The following is an 18,017-nucleotide window of genomic DNA, read 5'->3' as shown; positions in this document are numbered from 1 at the left end:
ATTTTTAGTTTATTAGTGCATTTTATTATATTTGGAGCCTTATGATACACCCTAATCCAATCTTACATTTATTAGATAGCAATTAAAACTGCATTCAATTTGCATTTTATTTCTAGCTCATTTTAATTTTAGAAATTTGACTTTTGTTTTGTGACTCTCCGCCATTGAGGGAAATATCAGAAACAACTAAAATTGTAACAAATCACCACAGATATTTCAGTAAACAAGAAATTTAACGCACACGAAAGCAAAACCCAACAGACGTAAACCAAAAACATTATCACATTAGTGAAATCTGAGCCTCATCCATTTTAGGCATTACTCCTAAAGCAGCTCTCATTAAGTTCTTATCCTGTGTACGGATTACAGCTGAGAGAGACGCTCACGTGTGTGTGTGTACATGTATGTGTCTGAGAGACAGATATTCTGTAAAGACTACGATGATAACCTGCTGTTTGATCTGAGATTCGTTGGTTTGATCCCAAGTGCTTTCTCAGCATAACAGATGTCTGCTTCAGATGATTAATTGCTCGCCTCGGGGAGGGGGGGGGCATATAATATAAAATATACTTATTTATATCTGAGCTCTGATCATAACCAGGATCACTTTTTTTTTTTGGTCATTGCATACATTTTGTTGTATGTATTGTAATTTTTGTGTTTGTGTTTGTTTTTATTGTAAATTATTTGTTGTTTTGTTGTGAAAGCCTCATTAAAAATATTTATATAATGCTTTTGTTTTGGCTTTTGTTGAAAAAAAAGAATAGAGAATAAATTACTATATATTGAGATAAAATATAGTAAAATTATTCAAGCTTTCAGTTTGAACATTTTATTTTTGTAACCTTTTTATCGTAAATTCGTTAGACTTTTTTAAATTCCGATATTAACATATGTACAAATTATGAAACTTTCCATTTTAAGTATAAACTTTTTTTTTCTTATTTGGTAAATAAATTAGCAATAGAAGTAATTGAGTGGCCTCATCTACAGTCCTCACTGAAGCTGAACGGATCCCTGATTTATTCTGCTGCGATACGAGTTTAAAAAGTCTGTCGACTGACACTGGTTTAATATTAGAAATTCAACTTTTGTAAATTCCTTGTAGTGAATATTTGTTAATTGAGACAGGCTAATTTAATGTTTAGGTTTTAAACTCAAGTCTAATCTTTTTAAATTAAAAAAAGAAAAAAAAAAGAAATAAATTAAAAATTTTGGCAAAAATACAACTTATCAAACAAAGTAAGTTAGCATGCAGTTTTAAGTCCAATGTGATATTTTTGTTTTTGACAAATGCGTTAAAGTTTTTATGAAATTAAAGCGTTAAAGCTTTAATTTCATAATTTTTGTGTTGTTCGCCGTTGTATTTTAAGGTCATAATGTGTAGTAGTTCTAATTATAATTTAATGTGGGTTTTTTTTTTGTCGTTCAGAAACGTTTCTACTGATACAAAACGTTTCACGAGCAACAAAACCTCCAAATTAAATTAAAAACCTCTTGAAGGTTCTTGAAGAGATTTTCGAGAAAAAAAACAAAAAAATAATAATAAAAAATAATAATAAATAAAAAACAAAAAAAACAAAACTAAGTATCTTCTGTCCACATTAATGTTTACTTTTTGATTATCTCAGTTTAACAGGAGGTACTGCGATCACCTCGGAGATGAAACAAGAGAGAGAGAGAGAGAGAGAATGGTGGGGGGACAGATCGAGCGAGAGAGAAAGAAGGGGAGGGATTGTGGGAAGGCAGTTGTCTCTCATATTCCTAGTGGTCCCACTCTCTCCCTCAGCTGGACCTCAAACATCTAACAATCTCCATCTTCCCCATATCAGCTTTTCCATTCTTCTTCTTCAGCCACAATTTAGTTCTAGTTTTACAAAAATGGCCAGTTTTAGTGTGCACCATTTATACATGGACAAGTGATTATTTATTTATTTTTGCTCTGCGCATTTTCCGTCCTCTCTGAAACCATCTCTTCTGAACTCGGCTGAAGGTAAGAAGTAAAATGTTTGAGTGTGTATGTATATATATATATATATATATATATATATATATATATATATATATATATATATATATACATATATATATAGTTGAGTGTTTGATACTCAACAGGTGTTTTGACACTAAAACACTCAATTTATTCATTTTATAAATAAATTCATATTTGGGAAATAGATTTAAATTTTATGTTTTTAACAATTTGCATTTTCCCTCCCATGCATCCACATTTTTTGGGGGGTTTTATTTTAAAAAGATCTTTGCTAATACACATTTGTTTCTATACGTCATAAACACCACTGCTATGGATTTTATGACGGGTTAATTTGAATTTTGTTGAGCTCATCTTTGTGCCATTGAAGCACAATTTTCGTACTGTCCTAGAAGTTCTAGATATCTATTTATAAAAAAATTTAAAATTTATATTACTCCCTTTTTTTCATTTTTATGGTGTTTTTTTTTTTTTTTTTTTTTTTTTCAAGGACCCCTAATTATCTATAATTATTAGATTGATTTCTAATTGACGGTAACATTTCGGAACTTTTTGAGTCAGGCGTCGATCGATAACTCGGAATCTCAGGTTGTGATGCGTGAACAAACATGGCAGCCCGTCACATCAGGCATGTTCCTGATTTGCACCCTCGACATGGCCGTCTCGCTCCTCCCCTCCTTCCCCTCCCGTCCTCGATCTCTTTCCTACATCTGCATTCTCTCTTTCCTCAGTAAAGCCCCATGTTCAGAGGCAGAGCTCCGGCCACACTCATGTCCTCAGTCATTGCTCCCTCCAATCCCTCCGGCTCCACGGGACCCAAAGAGGTGGAGCTGATCCTGGTGAAGGAGCAGAACGGCGTTCAGTTCACCACCTCCGCCCTGGTTTCGCCGACCGGCCAGACTCATCCGTCTGGAGAGGAGCGAGAAACCTGGGCCAAGAAAATCGACTTCCTTCTGTCAGTAATCGGCTTCGCCGTGGACCTCGCTAATGTCTGGAGGTTCCCTTACCTGTGCTACAAGAATGGAGGAGGTAAGAAGGGGTAGAGTCTCAAAATTTAATAAATACTCAATAAACAGAAAGATTACCAGAAAAATGTCACATTTAGTAGAATTTCCTTCCGGCTAGATTCTATCACAATTACCTGCAAAGATCAGTTCCAAATGAACTGGAGACAATTTTGAGCCTGAACACCGACGTTCCAGACCTGAAGCTGCTTGGAGATCAGACATTCTGGACAAAACCTAGTGTTTATTGGCATCTAGAAAAGTGTTAAAGTGCCACTTTAACTAGCAGTTCCTCAGCTCCTCCACCTCAGAAGACCCTTTCTTTCTTTTCTCCAGACGTCATGCAGACATTGAATGAAAATGTAACATTATGCTAAATCAGCTTAGAAAGTTGTATTTAGACTTTTTCAATTCTTTTTTTTTTTTTCATTTTAAATCTTAAGCCCAAATTTGATCTCAGTAACAGCTTTCCTTCTCCCTTTCCCTACGAGGTGCCTTCCTCGTCCCCTACATGTTCTTCATGGTGATCGCCGGAATGCCGCTCTTCTATATGGAGTTAGCGCTGGGACAATACAACCGTGAAGGAGCTGCAGGAGTGTGGAAGATCTGTCCCATATTTAAAGGTATTATTTAAGCTCAGTGACTCATTTATTTATCCGTCAGACTCCAAACACAAATACTGTAGTGGTGATGGAAATAAACAGAACAACCTAAAGGGCAAAATCTTTAAAATCTCCAGCTCAATTTCAAGAAGGTTAGTGTTTGTTGAACTGGATTTTGGGACTGATGATGTGAACAAAAAACTCTAGAATATATTCTAACACGGAGAATGTAGGTTAACACGAACATATTTTGCACAATTTAATGTACAGGCAATGCTTAGCTAGCTTGTGCAACTCTAGACTATACTTTAGTTGCCTAGCAACCATACCACTATTTAAAACATATATTCAAACCATCTGTTGTTCATTCATTCATTCATTCATTTTCTACCGCTTTATCCAAACTACCTCGGGTCACGGGGAGCCTGTGCCTATCTCAGGCGTCATCGGGCAGCAAGGCAGGATACACCCTGGACGGAGTGCCAACCCATCGCAGGGCACACACACACTCTCATTCACTCACGCACTCACACACTACGGACAATTTTCCAGAGATGCCAATTAACCTACCATGCAGGTCTTTGGACCGGGGAGGAAACCGGAGTACCCGGAGGAAACCCCCGATGCACGGGGAGAACATGCAAACTACACACACACAAGGCGGAGGCGGGAATCGAACCCCGACCCTGGAGGTGTGAGGCGAACGTGCTACGCATTAAGCCACCGTGCCCCCACCCATCTGTTGTTATTTAAAGAAAATTCTATATATTACTACCATTTTGTACCAATTAAGGATTTGTGGAGATTTTAAGGCAAACAACAAGCGAACAAACTACGCTAAAAGTTTATGAAATCATGTCAATATGAACATGTAATACAGATACGTACCTGCTATAGCGTCTTGTCTTAGACATGCAGCGCATATCCTGGATGAAGGAACAGACAGGACACAGCCATCAGACTCAGACAGGTACCGTTTATCTCTCCTTTAAAATTCCTGAAACAGGAGACTGTCAAAATGGCTTTTAGTCTCAAAACATGTGGCGTTCACGTTAGTCCACTGGAGGAGAACCACAACACGCTTCAGCATCCCCGAGATGTGTGACCTTCGTTTCCATAAAACTTCTACTCAGGTGTGTCGAACAGCCATACACGCATGACTGGAAAATCCTCCATCCCTGCAGTACGGAAAAGGAAACTTACACCTCAGAACACCAAGTAATACATTTGCAAGAAGAAAAAATGTACTTTTAGACAGAAATTGGAGCTACAACCTTTTTAAAAGCTAAAGCAGAAGTCAATGTTTCAACTGCTAACTAACATACCAACAGAAAATTCTAAAATTAGCACAAGATGCTAAGACTAAAGTTTATTATTCAGCAGAATGCTAATCCAAATAGCCAAACTTAAAATTCTAAATCACCACAGAATGATCTGTAACTAATCTTACTAGCAAATCTTCCCTCAAACTTATTTATTCCAACTAATATTTTCCATAATCTAAGCTAGCTACATTTACTACATAAAGTTAGGGATACTAATGCTAACAGGATGTTGTGACTAGCTATCCAAAGCCTATACCAAAGTATGATACTTAATTAGCCACACAAAATGTTAAGCTTCAGATTACTAAATTTACTACACGAGGTTATGAAACGGATTCTAATCACAGGATTTTATTCAAACTGAACTTTCCACTGGTTGCTCCTCTAACCAGCCGAGGTTACCACGGGACATTCCTGATACTTAAACACACAAAAGGGTGTTATTTTATCTAGCTAAATTTAGCGCAGGTCTTTTGGGTTGTTAATTTATACGAGCTAAAGGCACCAAAGAATGTTACTCTGATAACAATTTAGTACACAAAGCTAGTCAAGCTAGCTGAGCTAACAACAGGACTTTGGATGGCTAGCTTAATAAATTGACCTCAGGTGGTTATGGAGTCAGTCAGACTAGCTAAAGCTCCCACAGGATATTTTCCAAACTAGATGAAGCTACTCCATGATGGTAGATGAACTAGCGTCAGACTGAGTAGCAGTATTTACCAGAGAATGTTACTGCTTTTCTTCAGACTACAGTAATTTAATCCAGACTGTGTGTGTGTGTGTGTAGCTACAGGTGTGTGTTCAGATTTAGATTCCCAACAAACCAAGCTGTCAGAAGAAGGGAGAGGAAGACAGAGAAAAGACAGACATCTTAATGACAAGCTCTGTTTTCTGTGCGCCTGCCACTCGGCGAGAGATTACTGTAATTACTGCTGATCAACACGTTCACTTCCTCGCGATCGATGCTCCGAAAATTGCACATGTGCACACAAAGAGATGACGCGAAGGTCGTCTCCTAGGAAAAACTCCTTAGAGACAGACGTTCTCTAGAAAAGCCCTAATATTAACCCTCTCGTCAAGTTAAGGATCTTCCTTATTTATTACGTTTTTTCAAGAAATCATTTTTAATGGAGTCAATTTTGGCATAGTGCTGAAGCATTTTGGAGAAATGCATATGATGGTAAAACTTTTCATGTGCGCTGTTCCTCCTCCCTGTCTTGGTGATGGGTTTTTTTCCCTCCGGGATTTTTTTCCACCTGGTTTGTGCCCTGAGGGATCTGCTGATTTATTAACAAATTAGCATATTGGACTGAGGCTGTGAGATAATCTAGAAGTCCATAGCAGTAACAAAAGACCTGGGTAATTAAATTGTATATGGTTCATTGTCCTCAGGTGTCGGCTTCACCGTGATCCTCATCTCGCTGTACGTGGGGTTCTACTATAACGTCATCATCGCCTGGGCGCTGTTCTACCTGTTCTCGTCATTCACCTCTGAGCTGCCGTGGGTCAACTGCAACAACACGTGGAACAGTGCAAACTGCTCTGACCTCAACGCCACCTTCCTGAATGACTCGCACAAAGCCACCCCCGCTCTGGAGTACTTTGAGTGAGTGCACATGGGCTACAAAAAAACACATATTAAGCTAATATTAGCCAGATGTACAGTTAGCTTAACTAATAACGTCAGTGCTGTGATCCGTGATGCTCATAATAGACATTATATTTTGTAGATTGTGTTTTATTTACACAGCAGGATTCTTAGCCATCTTGGTAGTGAAAATTATAATTAATTTGACTTTTTATTCGAAAGCTACTGCTAAGGAAGTAAGGTCAAGTTTGCTAAGCTAGCACATTGGCCCTCTGTTATCCAGAGAAGCCTCTAAATATTACATAATGATCTGAACATGGTGATTTTTCTGCAGACGTGGTGTGCTGCACCTTCAGGACAGCACAGGGATCGATAACCTCGGACTGCCTCGCTGGCAGCTCACTTCCTGTCTTGCTGTTGTGATTGTCGTCCTTTACTTCAGTCTGTGGAAGGGAGTGAAGACCTCAGGCAAGGTGAGAGAATTCTCTAGAAAGAAAATGCAGAGACTTAAACAAGATTTAGAAATTATATACAACAACCCGGTCTGGACATTAATAACACCTGTGTGTGTGTAGGTGGTGTGGATCACTGCCACCATGCCTTACGTGGTTCTGACAGTTCTCCTGCTGCGAGGTGTGACCCTGCCTGGAGCCATGGACGGCATTAAAGCCTACCTGAGTGTGGACTTTCTACGTCTGTGTGATGCTCAGGTACACACACACACAATTAACCACAAATAATTTACTGCACATTTTATTCTCATTAACACAGCCTTACACAGTACATACTAATCAGACAGAATGGAGGGTTAAGCAGACAGATATCGAGAGAGGAACAGGCAGATAAACAGGCTGAAGCAGTGTAAAGGTGTCCCAGTCCGTATCTTTTCCTGGTGTATGATGGTGAAGTGTGAATCGCTGGATGGTTGTCGGTGTTTGTGATAAATTTCACCGTGTCTCGTTGGTCACTCGCTCAAACGGCCTCAAAGCCGCAGTTTGAGAATTAGATTAGACGCAAGCGAGCGGCGACAATTTGCAAAATTACCCTGCATTCAACGAGTTCCTTTCATCTCTGAGCTCAATGAGTTCCTGCAATTATCCCTAATGATGGCACTGCAGCCGCTTTGTGTGCCCGTCTCTGTGTGTGTGTGTAGGTCTGGATTGAGGCGGCGACGCAAATCTGCTTTTCTTTAGGAGTCGGCTTCGGCGTTTTAATCGCCTTTTCCAGCTACAACAAATTCACCAACAACTGCTACAGGTACACTCTGTGCTCACAAATTTAATTGCACCAGCAACAGGTTTATCAACAAATGCTACAGGTGCACACACACCTTCCTCAAATACAGTACACACACTGTACTCACACACACACACACACACACACACTACCTCACACTGTACACAATGCAGTTCTCACCGTGCACGCACAAACCACAGTGCTCTCATTTAACACACACATATAGAGTTTATACTCACTTTATTCCCACTGCAACACTGTATACAAACAAACACAGGAGTCTCACACTGTACTGTACACAAACTGTACAAACAAACTGATATTGCTCACACAATGTAACCTGCTCTCACACACAAACATGTACACAAAGACTATACAATGACTTATACTGATTTCCTGTCAGACATTAACAGGTCAGTTGCTTATTACACACAAGTGCAATCACTGATCCTGTTCATCACCTGGTGTCTTCACAGAGACGCCATCATCACCAGCTCTATCAACTCACTGACCAGCTTCTTCTCTGGCTTTGTCATCTTCTCCTTCCTGGGCTACATGTCGCAGAAACACAACGTGGCTCTTGATAAAGTTGCTACAGACGGTAAGCTTGTGCGATCTGTAAGGACGAGTAAATTTACTGAGATCGGACTAGATAGCCATCATTAGTGACAGACCTACAGACCTACAGATGGATGAATGGATGGAGCAAGCAGACATTTGGATGGATGGATGGATGGATGGATGGATGGATGGATGGACAATACTTTGAAGTATGGATGGAAGAATAGATTGATATTTGCATGAATGGAGTGATGGATGTATAGAGACTCTGAATGGATGGACGCACATAGATATACGTACAGAAGGATTAAGACAAACCTGTGGACAGACAGATGGACTGATTGATGGCTAAACAGACAGAGACAGATGGATGGAGAGAGAAACAGGCCTATACATGGAGAGACATTAATAATGATAACATGTTTATCTTGTGTCCTGCAGGTCCTGGTTTGGTGTTTATAATTTACCCAGAAGCCATTGCAACGTTGCCGGGCTCCTCAGTCTGGGCCGTGATCTTCTTCATCATGCTGCTGACGCTGGGCATCGACAGCGCTGTAACCTAAAACATTCTAATAATGACTTTATTTTTTATATCTATAGTTAGAACTAAAAAAAAACACAGGATAATAATGAAGGTCAGAGAGGCGTGTTGTGGGAATCAGCTTGTTTTTCAATTCATGGTGGTTATAACCTGCTGCAGATGGGCGGGATGGAGTCAGTAATCACGGGACTCATAGACGAATTCAAGTTCCTGCACAAACACAGAGAACTGTTCACACTCTTCATCGTGGTGTCCACCTTCCTCATCTCACTCTTCTGTGTCACCAATGTGAGTGAGACTCAAACACAGACGTGGAAATTTGCCTAGACTTCAGAATCCGATTAAGCCATGAATTCCGTCTCTGATGTGTGTGTTAAGACTCTCGCTTCCCTCCTTTACAGGGAGGAATCTACGTGTTCACATTATTGGACCACTTTGCAGCAGGGACATCGATCCTCTTCGGCGTGCTGATTGAAGCTATCGGCATCGCCTGGTTTTATGGTGAGTGCGTGCGTGTGTTCAGGGAAGCCGATTCTCCATTACCGCCAATCAGAGGCGTGAAAGGATGGTTGTGTTCCGATTCATATTTACTTCATTAGGCACAGCTGAGACTCTGATATGGTGCTGGAATCGGACATCACGTAACCCTCATGTGAATCTGAGACAATGTGGTCTTTATTAGTTTAGTGTGGACGTGTCCCAAACCACCCACCCATCCACACACACCCTAACAACTCCATGACATACAACCCAAATCGGCCCACTGTGGGCGTGTCCTAATCCACACACCCTTTTTTAAATTCTGTCTTTAACTTTACTGGATGAGGAGTTGGGTTCCTTTTTAAATAAAGAAGATCAATTTCTTAAAAAATAAAAAAATAATAAGAAGAAGAAATCCACTGACTAGTAAATCCTGCTGAAAGCTGAACTTTTCTGACCGTTTCCCGAGGCAAAACGTCTGACCTGAACTTCAAAAGACCAGCAGGTTCATCAGAGACCAATAGCAGAATAACCCTGATCTAGACTGGTGACCCAAAAAGTTCCAGAGAAAGCAAAATGAGCCACACCTGAGGAGCATCGGCACTGACAGGGACCTGCGGCAGGAAACGCGTGTCACTGACATGCTGCCTCTATTTAATGCTACAGCGTCTCTCTGAATGTCTCTTTACTCTTTGATTAGAGCATTTGGTCATGTAGAAATGGCAAAATGGGCAACAGAGAGAACGTTTCGTGTTCAGCCTGTGACTTAGCAAAGGTTTAGCAAAAGAACAAAAAAAGAAAATGGACAGAAATGTATCAAATAGCAGCTGCAATCTCCAATCACACTGAGCTTGTGGGCGTGGCCTAATATTATAATAAGCACATACAAACCACTAGATTAGATTTTAATCCAAGTTAGATCACAAGGTCAGCTTTCTCAGGCCTTTCATTTACTTGCTGTCAGTTTTTGTTCATTAGATGGGATCAGAAATTAGATGGGATCAGAAATTAGATGGGATCAGAAGAAGAATGTGATGAGCAACATCGGGCATATGATTGGTCAGGGTGAATCTTAGCCCCACCCATGTTACACTGAAAGGGAAGAAATTGTGATGCTTCCTTTGGGAACAAGTCGAACGCTGGTGTTAACCATGTGTGTGTACATACGCAGGTGTGGATCGTTTCAGTGACGATATCCAGGAGATGATCGGGCAGCGCCCTGGAATTTACTGGAGACTCTGCTGGAAATTCGTCAGTCCCTGTTTCCTGCTGGTACATGAGACTTCATTTTTTAAATTTAAATGACTTTTGCTCAAAAGTTTAAATCCCAGTGCTGCCAAATCATTGCTTCTAACATCTATTGTAAAAACAAACATAACTTCAGCATGGCAAAGCCCATAGGTCAACCCTGCATACCACATACCCTGCATACAAGCTAGCTAACACTTGCTATCTCCAGAATAACTAGCTTTTAAATCAACAAACATGGCTATCATTTCCCAGACAGCATGATTAATATGAAACCTATTAGATACTGATCATAGTTAACTAGCAAGCAAGAAAATAAATAAATAAATAAATAAATAAATAAATAAAAAGATTATGCAGTAGCTACTGTACATGGCTAATCCATTCGTTTGTGCCGTGGGAATACAAATGGGTTCAGCCTTGCTTTCCACAAAACCCTATCGACTAACAGAAATAAGTCATAAGAGAGAAATGAGACGTGTTAAAATGTTGGCCATATGATTGGTCAGGAGCTGAAATGGCACTTACAGTACACTTCTATTTGTAAATTAACTGTTGCATCTTGTTTTCCCATCCTGTATCCAGTTTATGGTGGTGGTGAGCTTCGCAACCTTCAACCCCCCGAAATACGGCTCATACTCGTTCCCCATGTGGGCCAACATGCTCGGCTGGTGCCTGTCCATCTCCTCCATGATCATGGTTCCCCTCTACGCCATCTACAAGTTCTGCAGGCTGCCCGGAAGCTTCTGCACTGTATGTGTTCAAGCTCAGGTTCTTCCACAGCACATCAAACCTGCTAGATAACAAGCTATTTGGTAGCCAAGTCTATACTGCAATCCTGAAAGCAGGAGTTTTGCAGGTACCTCCAGCTAAGCACTAAACTCCTGAGAGGTTCTAAAGGGTACTTCAGGGCTTCTATAAGTGTTCTGTTGATGATAAAGGTTCCTTAGTTTTCTATCACAGGGACAAGGGACAAAATCCCTTTGTGTTAAATGTGAAAGGAGCCGATTCACAGTCACATGTTTTCTATTTCTTTTATCCTGCTTGTAGAAACTGGCGTACGCCATCACACCGGAGACGGAGCACCACCTGGTGGAGCGCGGGGAGGTGCGACAGTTCACGGTACGCTCAGCTCGGATCAGACTGTTAAGCTGAAGAAACTGCTTTGGCTTTTAAAATCAGTAAAAACTTTACTGAAAAAAGGAAATTGTGGGAATAGTAATGCATCAACGCAAATTAACACTAAATATTAAAAGGAGAGATTCAGTCCAAAACTATTTTACAAGCTAATTACAATTTTTAATACGTGAAATTTTATATTCTTCATTATAAAAAATAACTATAGTTGACATTTTTTCCTTATTTAAAAAGAAAAAAGAATGACTGAAGAAAAAAATATTAAATAAAGCTATTGACACAAATTAGAATGAATGTATAATTTTCCATAATAAAAATTAAATGGTGTTTAATTAAAGTTCTGATGTTGGTAAGCCTTATACTAATTAAAGCTTGTACTACAAACACTTTAATATATGGTCCAGGGTAAAGGTTTAATTAAAGTCTAATCCCCAAAAAGTTGAATTAAAGTTTAGACCATTTAGAAAAGGAGCTTATGCTCTTTTTTATAAACTTTTTTGTATCATACAGTAATTAACCCCCATATTTTTTAATCCCCATATTCTTCTTACGGGATGCTAACTTTTGCACGTTGACCAAACAAATACTTTAAAAGCTGCCTAAATGTTACTCATTTGTTTTCTGTTTTGTTTCTAGCTTCATCACTGGCTGGTGGTGTGAACGTGGCACAAAGTATTTACACAAGTCAACTCCTCCAGCTCTGTAGGAGGCGCTGTGTGCCAAACAAGCGTACGTCTCGTCCTTCTCTTCCTCACGTGAAAAAAAAAGAAAAAAAAGATAATTAAAAGTGTGGCAGTGCCGAGGTATTGATCACAACATGGTTAACTTTGTCCAAAAAAAATAAAAATCTAAATCATTTTAAGGCTGAACCCAAACACTAGCAGCTAACAGGAAACAACTAGAGCAAGCAGGCGTGGACTCTAGCGTTTGGGACATGGCCGTAGTTTCACTATGATGACTGTTACGAGGACTGTTTACTGTTCCTAGATTCTTTTGTGATTAGAGTAAAAGTTGAGCCTTATTGATCAATGTGATTAACGTGTGGAAAACTGTATACTGACTAACAACCTAGCAACAAATAATGTTGAATATTATCTAGTGAGGTAGCTGTACATCTTATTTGTGTTTGAAACAATAAAAAAACAAGGACGTGTTGATCAGGTTTATCCACTTAAAGCCATATTTGTGCGTCAGCTTTGCTCCGCTGTTCACTTACATTCTCGCAGATACAGTATTAGCGCGGCTCGTATTAAGACGCGATGAGGCGAGTGGTTACACAATGCCTCGTGACATTGACTAAATTGTATAGTTTATGGTTAAACAAATACCACATTCTAGCTACTGATTTTTCAGTGACTCGTTCGTTTAAGTGCAAAGACACAGTGGACTGAATTGTTTCTTTAACAATATTAAAAAAACAAACTGAAAACAATCAAAGGAACACAGACGTTTGTCTCTCATCGTGTATTAAAGCGAAATTTATCACCTGCTGTTAATAAAATCTCAATAAAGACCTGTGAATGGAATGATCTGAGCGTGGTTTGTTTTCCTTTTCAACTGATCAGAGGCTCAGTGGGATGTGTGGAGCCTTACGGACCATTTCAATAATAATAATAATAATAATAATAATAATAATAATAATAATAATAATAATAATACTGCATGTGTCTTGTCCTATGGCATTTCCAGTTGAAACGTTCTTCACTCACACATCTGTCTCAACATGACAAACATGTACTTCACATCTGCTTCAAACTGAACTCAGCGCTTAGATTTTGTTTTTGTGGAAATGGAAACACTTACATTTCCGGATGTTATTTCAGGTCTTTGAAAGCATCCAAGCACTGGACACCATGGTCTTAATTAAATGTTGACTAACACCTTTGACTTTACCGCTCTACACCTGCAATGACCGTGTTTCTGTAGATAGACATTCAGTGAAGTTAGATGTGGTTCTGAGAAGTTATGACTAAATCTTCCAAGAACACAAGCTTCAACTGCTCCGCTTCTCTCCTCCGTCTGATCACCCGACTCACTGCTCTTACTCACCCTTACCTCATCCTCGTCCTTCCCCTCTGTGCATGTGGTGTTTGGATCTTTCTCCAGAGGTTGTAGGTTTCTCGCGGCATCTTTCCGGATATCCAACAGAGAATCAGAAAAGAAACGTTCTGAGATTGATGGTTTGCTGTTATTCTAAATGTAGTAAATTCATCGCACCGCCTTGTGGGTGCCATTAATTATGATTGCACAAACAGTATATTGCCAATTTCTTTGTTTTTTTTACTGAAAATACAATAAAGTGGCTTTCAATTCTTTAATATATATTAATAATGATTTTGCTAGTATGCATTTATTTAGGCACAAAATTCATATAAATATTTAATTTATAGAAGAATTTAAGATTTATTTAAAACAATAATAAATACACCTCGAGAAATAATTCAGTAGCGCATTTAATATTAAACACCATATTCTAGCTATTTTTTCACAGCGTTCGCTTCCCCTCACGTTTCCTGCTTCCTGTGACAGGTCCGTCTGTGTCCTTTCAGTAAGGTTACTGGTACAGTAAGTAAGGTAGCTATAGCAACCTTTGACCCCTGTGATGAAGCAAAAGCCATTGGAACTAAAACTAACACTGTGCTAATCGGGGGCTGCTTATCGTCATGCTAATTTCGTTGATAACAAAGCAATAAAGCGGACATCTGCGCAAACATGTGAGAGATAAAATGTTCTACGTTGTCGAATGTTCTGACATTATCCCAAGTAATAAACCAGAAACAAACTGGGATCAAAGGGAAGAAGAAAAAAAAAGTCAAATTCTATGCGTGTTAAACGGCGTTGTCCTGAATCAGTAAGCATCAGATGAATCAAAAAGGGTTTGATCAGCACCGAAAAGAGCTTCTGATGCTCGCATCGTCATAACGTTTACTCATACACACATAAATCCAATCCCTTTTCCTTACAGGCACGTCAATATCCAATCTGAGCGTCGGCGGGCATCGCTCGGCCTCGTCATCTCTTACATAACAGCACGTGCGGCACTTAATAAAAGGGAAAAGCAGATGGCAGAAGTGGCCTCATAGCTGCCTGATTGTTTGGTGATGGTTCTCGTGCTGCTGAATCCGAACGTCTGATTACAAAGAGGCCGCGCACGGATTGTTGTATCCGAAACGGATATCTGCACCCGGGCAGCACCTGAGCACGACGGGGTGAAGACAAATTACCACTGGAGCAGAGCAAATTACTTTATGGTGCATTGGGAGGCTGCCTGCTGCATGAGAAAGATAATAAAGCTAATGTTTAAAACGAATTCAAAGCAAATGAGATTAGACAGAAAAAAGAGTGAAGGAAGAAAAGGAATGAAAGTGTGTGAATGCTGCTACAGGAAAATAATCTCTCTGTGTGTGTTTAGGATGGACATGTTGTTCCTGAAGGCTGTACACACTGACTCCATCATGGCACCTTGTCCTTTCAGGAAGTGTGTGTTCACAGCCCGTGTTGTCACCGCGCCCCAATTACAAAGCACTTTAGTCCACATGAGAGTGGAGTGTAAACTCTTATTACACAACAGCACTTGGGCGCAATTTTCAGCCTTGTAGTACCAAAAAGGGACAAACGATTATGATCAGTCTGTGTGTTTACTCATGAATCACATACAGCATAAATACTTAAACTAATAAACACAACACAATACTCAACACACACTCACAATTATACAATCACACACACCAAGCATTCGAATACAAGATGATTAAAAAAAAGGTTTAAAGCCAGTAGCTTTGCATCATGACCCTACCTAGCTATGCAAGCAATAACTAATTAACTAAAGTTAATTAATTAAATTGTGATTAAAAAAACGTGTATTTGCTCAGCTGTGTGGACAGAATTACGAGGCATTATTTTGTGGTATTTGTATAAAAAACGACTTAAAAACCTTCTAATAAGCTAATACATGCTTAAAAGGAAAATTATATTCCTGACCTTTACAGCTACATTTGTTTTATACTTAAAAAAGTAATCAAATTAATGATTTTATTAATTTTATTTTTAAATTACATTGCAAACGTTTATTATAATTGTGCTACTAGCTAGCATGCAAAATGAATTCATTCATTATTTAATTATTATTATTAATTATTATTGAGCCTTTTCGTATTAGTTTACAGACACTTCTGAGGAAAAGTATTATCTTTTTTCCCCCACTTTTATTCCACTGTTGCCTTCACATTCTCTTAATGGCTACAAGCTAGCAAGCTACATGGTTAGCTTCGGTTATTAGCTTACGGTCAGCGTCCGGCTTTAATTAATTACTTAATTGGTTAATAATTAATTATATCCCAGATTCACAGATGTTACCGTAATCTTCAATCAGTCCGAATAGAGCGACCACGAGCTTACCTTTATGTCCAAAGTACAAACTTCAGTCCAAAGTGTCCCATGATTCAGTTAATAACTAATAAATCCTTCATTCATTCCTTAATTGCTTCTTTTCTTGGGTTATGGTGTCATCTTGTGGCAGGTCAGTGAAACACCATGGAGTTCAGGTCAGACAGGTTTACTTGCTTGTTAGCAACATTAGCCTGGACATTAATGTCCCACAGGAGAAAGCGTACTGAAACTGAAGACTCCTGAATAATAAGAAGCACAATATGAGCTGTCACTATAAAAGCAATAAATAAAAATAATAAATAAAAATAATAAAAGTAATAAGTAATAAGTAATAAAAATAACTTATTGTAACTTAATGAGCGCATTCATAAAAGTGGTCATAGACAATAAAACATGTTGTGACCGATCAGAACCTTGAGCTGTTCTCTGACTCATAAGCTGTTCTCTGTCAAGATAATCCATTCTTCAAGTTAAACAAAAGGGTTTTATTTCTGAACCGATCCTCAGAAATAAAAGCAGCACATTAGAGCTTTACTTCAGAATGATACAAAGTGCTGACACTGGAGACTCCTTCCAGAAATGTAACAGATGACTTCACCGTAGCTACTACTAATCCTTGTATTTATTTATTTATATTCGACATTACATTTGTTTGTGTGTAGTGTCTGCTGCACGGGTCTTTCAGTACGAGCCGTTTCGCTATAACAACGTTTATCTGCAGAGAAATATTTAATTGCTTTGACTTACTGTACAACTCCTAGCTGATGTTGTGTTGATGATAGGAAAATGGAAGACACACTAATAACACTTCATCACAGATATCGGTTAATCAAAATTATGCTGATGTGATGCTATGCTATTGTACGGTATATTGTTGCTTTTAATTCACCAAAAGCTAATTGTGAAACTTAGTGTGTCAACACTTTGTACCTGTTCCACTGTACACGCAGTACAGCACACACATGCTGGTGATAGACGTTTTCCCAGAAGGCTGAGCACTGCAGCATCACAGGTGTAACTGTGTATTATACAACCATCAGAGACCAGCCTGAACATGGATCATGAAACCAGCTCGGTTCAGCAGCATGAATCTGGGTCAGTGTAAAGTCTCAGCTTTGCCACTCATTCTGAACCATAATTATACCCTGATAGTGTTTCTACACGTATAACCCAGCTAATCATGCTCATTATATTGTTTATATCATGATTTTGATTATATTATTTGATTATATTAACCTCATGCGAATGGAATTTTGCTGAACATGTGTTAATGTGTGAAAATTCTTTTGAAAATATGACTGTCAAATACTGAGACGTTTGAGAGAGAGAGAGAGAGAGAGAGAGAGAGAGAGAGAGAGAGAGAGAGAGAGAGAGAGAGAGAGTGTACCTTTTAGTAGAATGTACACCCTCTCTCTCTGTACCTAACCCACAGCCCCAGTGTCATGTCCTAAACACTGTCTCTAATGTAATGATGTGTTGCATGTCTTTTATTCTGCTGTTGTCACGCAACACAATAAACAAACATGCAATATGTACGTGGGTTCTCACTCCAGACCACATTCCCTGTGTGTCCAATTAACTCCCCTCTGCCAGGCAACAGAACCACTGGAAAACACACATTTATACACAAGAGCTATGCTATTAACACGGCTAGAAGGCCTCCATTAACTCAATGATCTATAATACCACACCTAAACGACCGAAAAATCATGTAGAAGTGAAGTAAAAGAAGATGACGTACACAACACAGCACAGTGCTGCTGGACTATGGATTCCGCCTGGCTAGAAGATGCCGATTACACAGCAGTCTTCACAGAGATTCAACTCCCAGGTTCATATGAATGCTGTTATCGTTTCTATAGTGCCATCTTGTTCACAGGGGACTTGATGCTCTACGTGAAGGGATAAAACAA

General features: G+C 39.2%; 1 protein-coding gene and 1 long non-coding RNA gene across 3 annotated transcripts; one reads left to right on the top strand and one right to left on the bottom strand.

Moving 5' to 3' along the window:
* Window positions 1-1,735: 1,735 nt before the first annotated feature.
* Window positions 1,736-13,228, top strand: slc6a3 (solute carrier family 6 member 3). Of its 2 annotated transcripts, XM_047811804.1 has the most exons (15): window positions 1,736-1,993; window positions 2,725-3,022; window positions 3,489-3,620; window positions 6,317-6,530; window positions 6,847-6,985; window positions 7,088-7,222; window positions 7,666-7,769; window positions 8,225-8,349; window positions 8,751-8,863; window positions 9,010-9,138; window positions 9,252-9,351; window positions 10,502-10,602; window positions 11,164-11,331; window positions 11,629-11,700; window positions 12,352-13,228. In XM_047811804.1, exons 2-15 carry the CDS (start codon window positions 2,734-2,736, stop codon window positions 12,373-12,375), a joined length of 1,845 nt encoding a protein of 614 aa, XP_047667760.1. In that variant the 5' UTR covers window positions 1,736-1,993; window positions 2,725-2,733; the 3' UTR covers window positions 12,376-13,228. The 2 variants fall into 2 exon arrangements, with proteins under 2 accessions (XP_047667760.1, XP_027011245.1); XM_027155444.2 differs by lacking the exon at window positions 12,352-13,228 and having other exon boundaries at window positions 11,629-11,748.
* LOC113648317 lies at window positions 2,870-16,261 on the bottom strand. The gene is made up of 5 exons (XR_007140237.1): window positions 16,114-16,261; window positions 13,765-13,844; window positions 6,863-6,998; window positions 4,488-4,777; window positions 2,870-3,005 (listed from the first exon to the last, which is right to left on the bottom strand). It is a non-coding gene; the product is annotated as an uncharacterized LOC113648317 (long non-coding RNA).
* Between the last annotated feature and the right edge of the window lie 1,756 nt (window positions 16,262-18,017).

Source organism: Tachysurus fulvidraco, chromosome 3, assembly GCF_022655615.1.
Source record: "Tachysurus fulvidraco isolate hzauxx_2018 chromosome 3, HZAU_PFXX_2.0, whole genome shotgun sequence".
In the NCBI taxonomy this organism is placed as follows: domain Eukaryota; kingdom Metazoa; phylum Chordata; class Actinopteri; order Siluriformes; family Bagridae; genus Tachysurus; species Tachysurus fulvidraco.
The sequence above is the reverse complement of the archived record's forward strand: the minus strand, read 5'-3'. Positions and strand labels throughout refer to the sequence as shown.

Bases quoted from the DNA above. Each gene is read 5' to 3' on its own strand.
- slc6a3 (XM_027155444.2), top strand. From the start codon at position 2,734: ATGTTCAGAGGCAGAGCTCCGGCCACACTCATGTCCTCAGTCATTGCT. The intron at 8,350-8,750 runs GTAAGCTTGTGC...TGTGTCCTGCAG, and splicing joins TGATAAAGTTGCTACAGACG to GTCCTGGTTTGGTGTTTATA. The intron at 11,332-11,628 runs GTATGTGTTCAA...TCCTGCTTGTAG, and splicing joins TGCCCGGAAGCTTCTGCACT to AAACTGGCGTACGCCATCAC.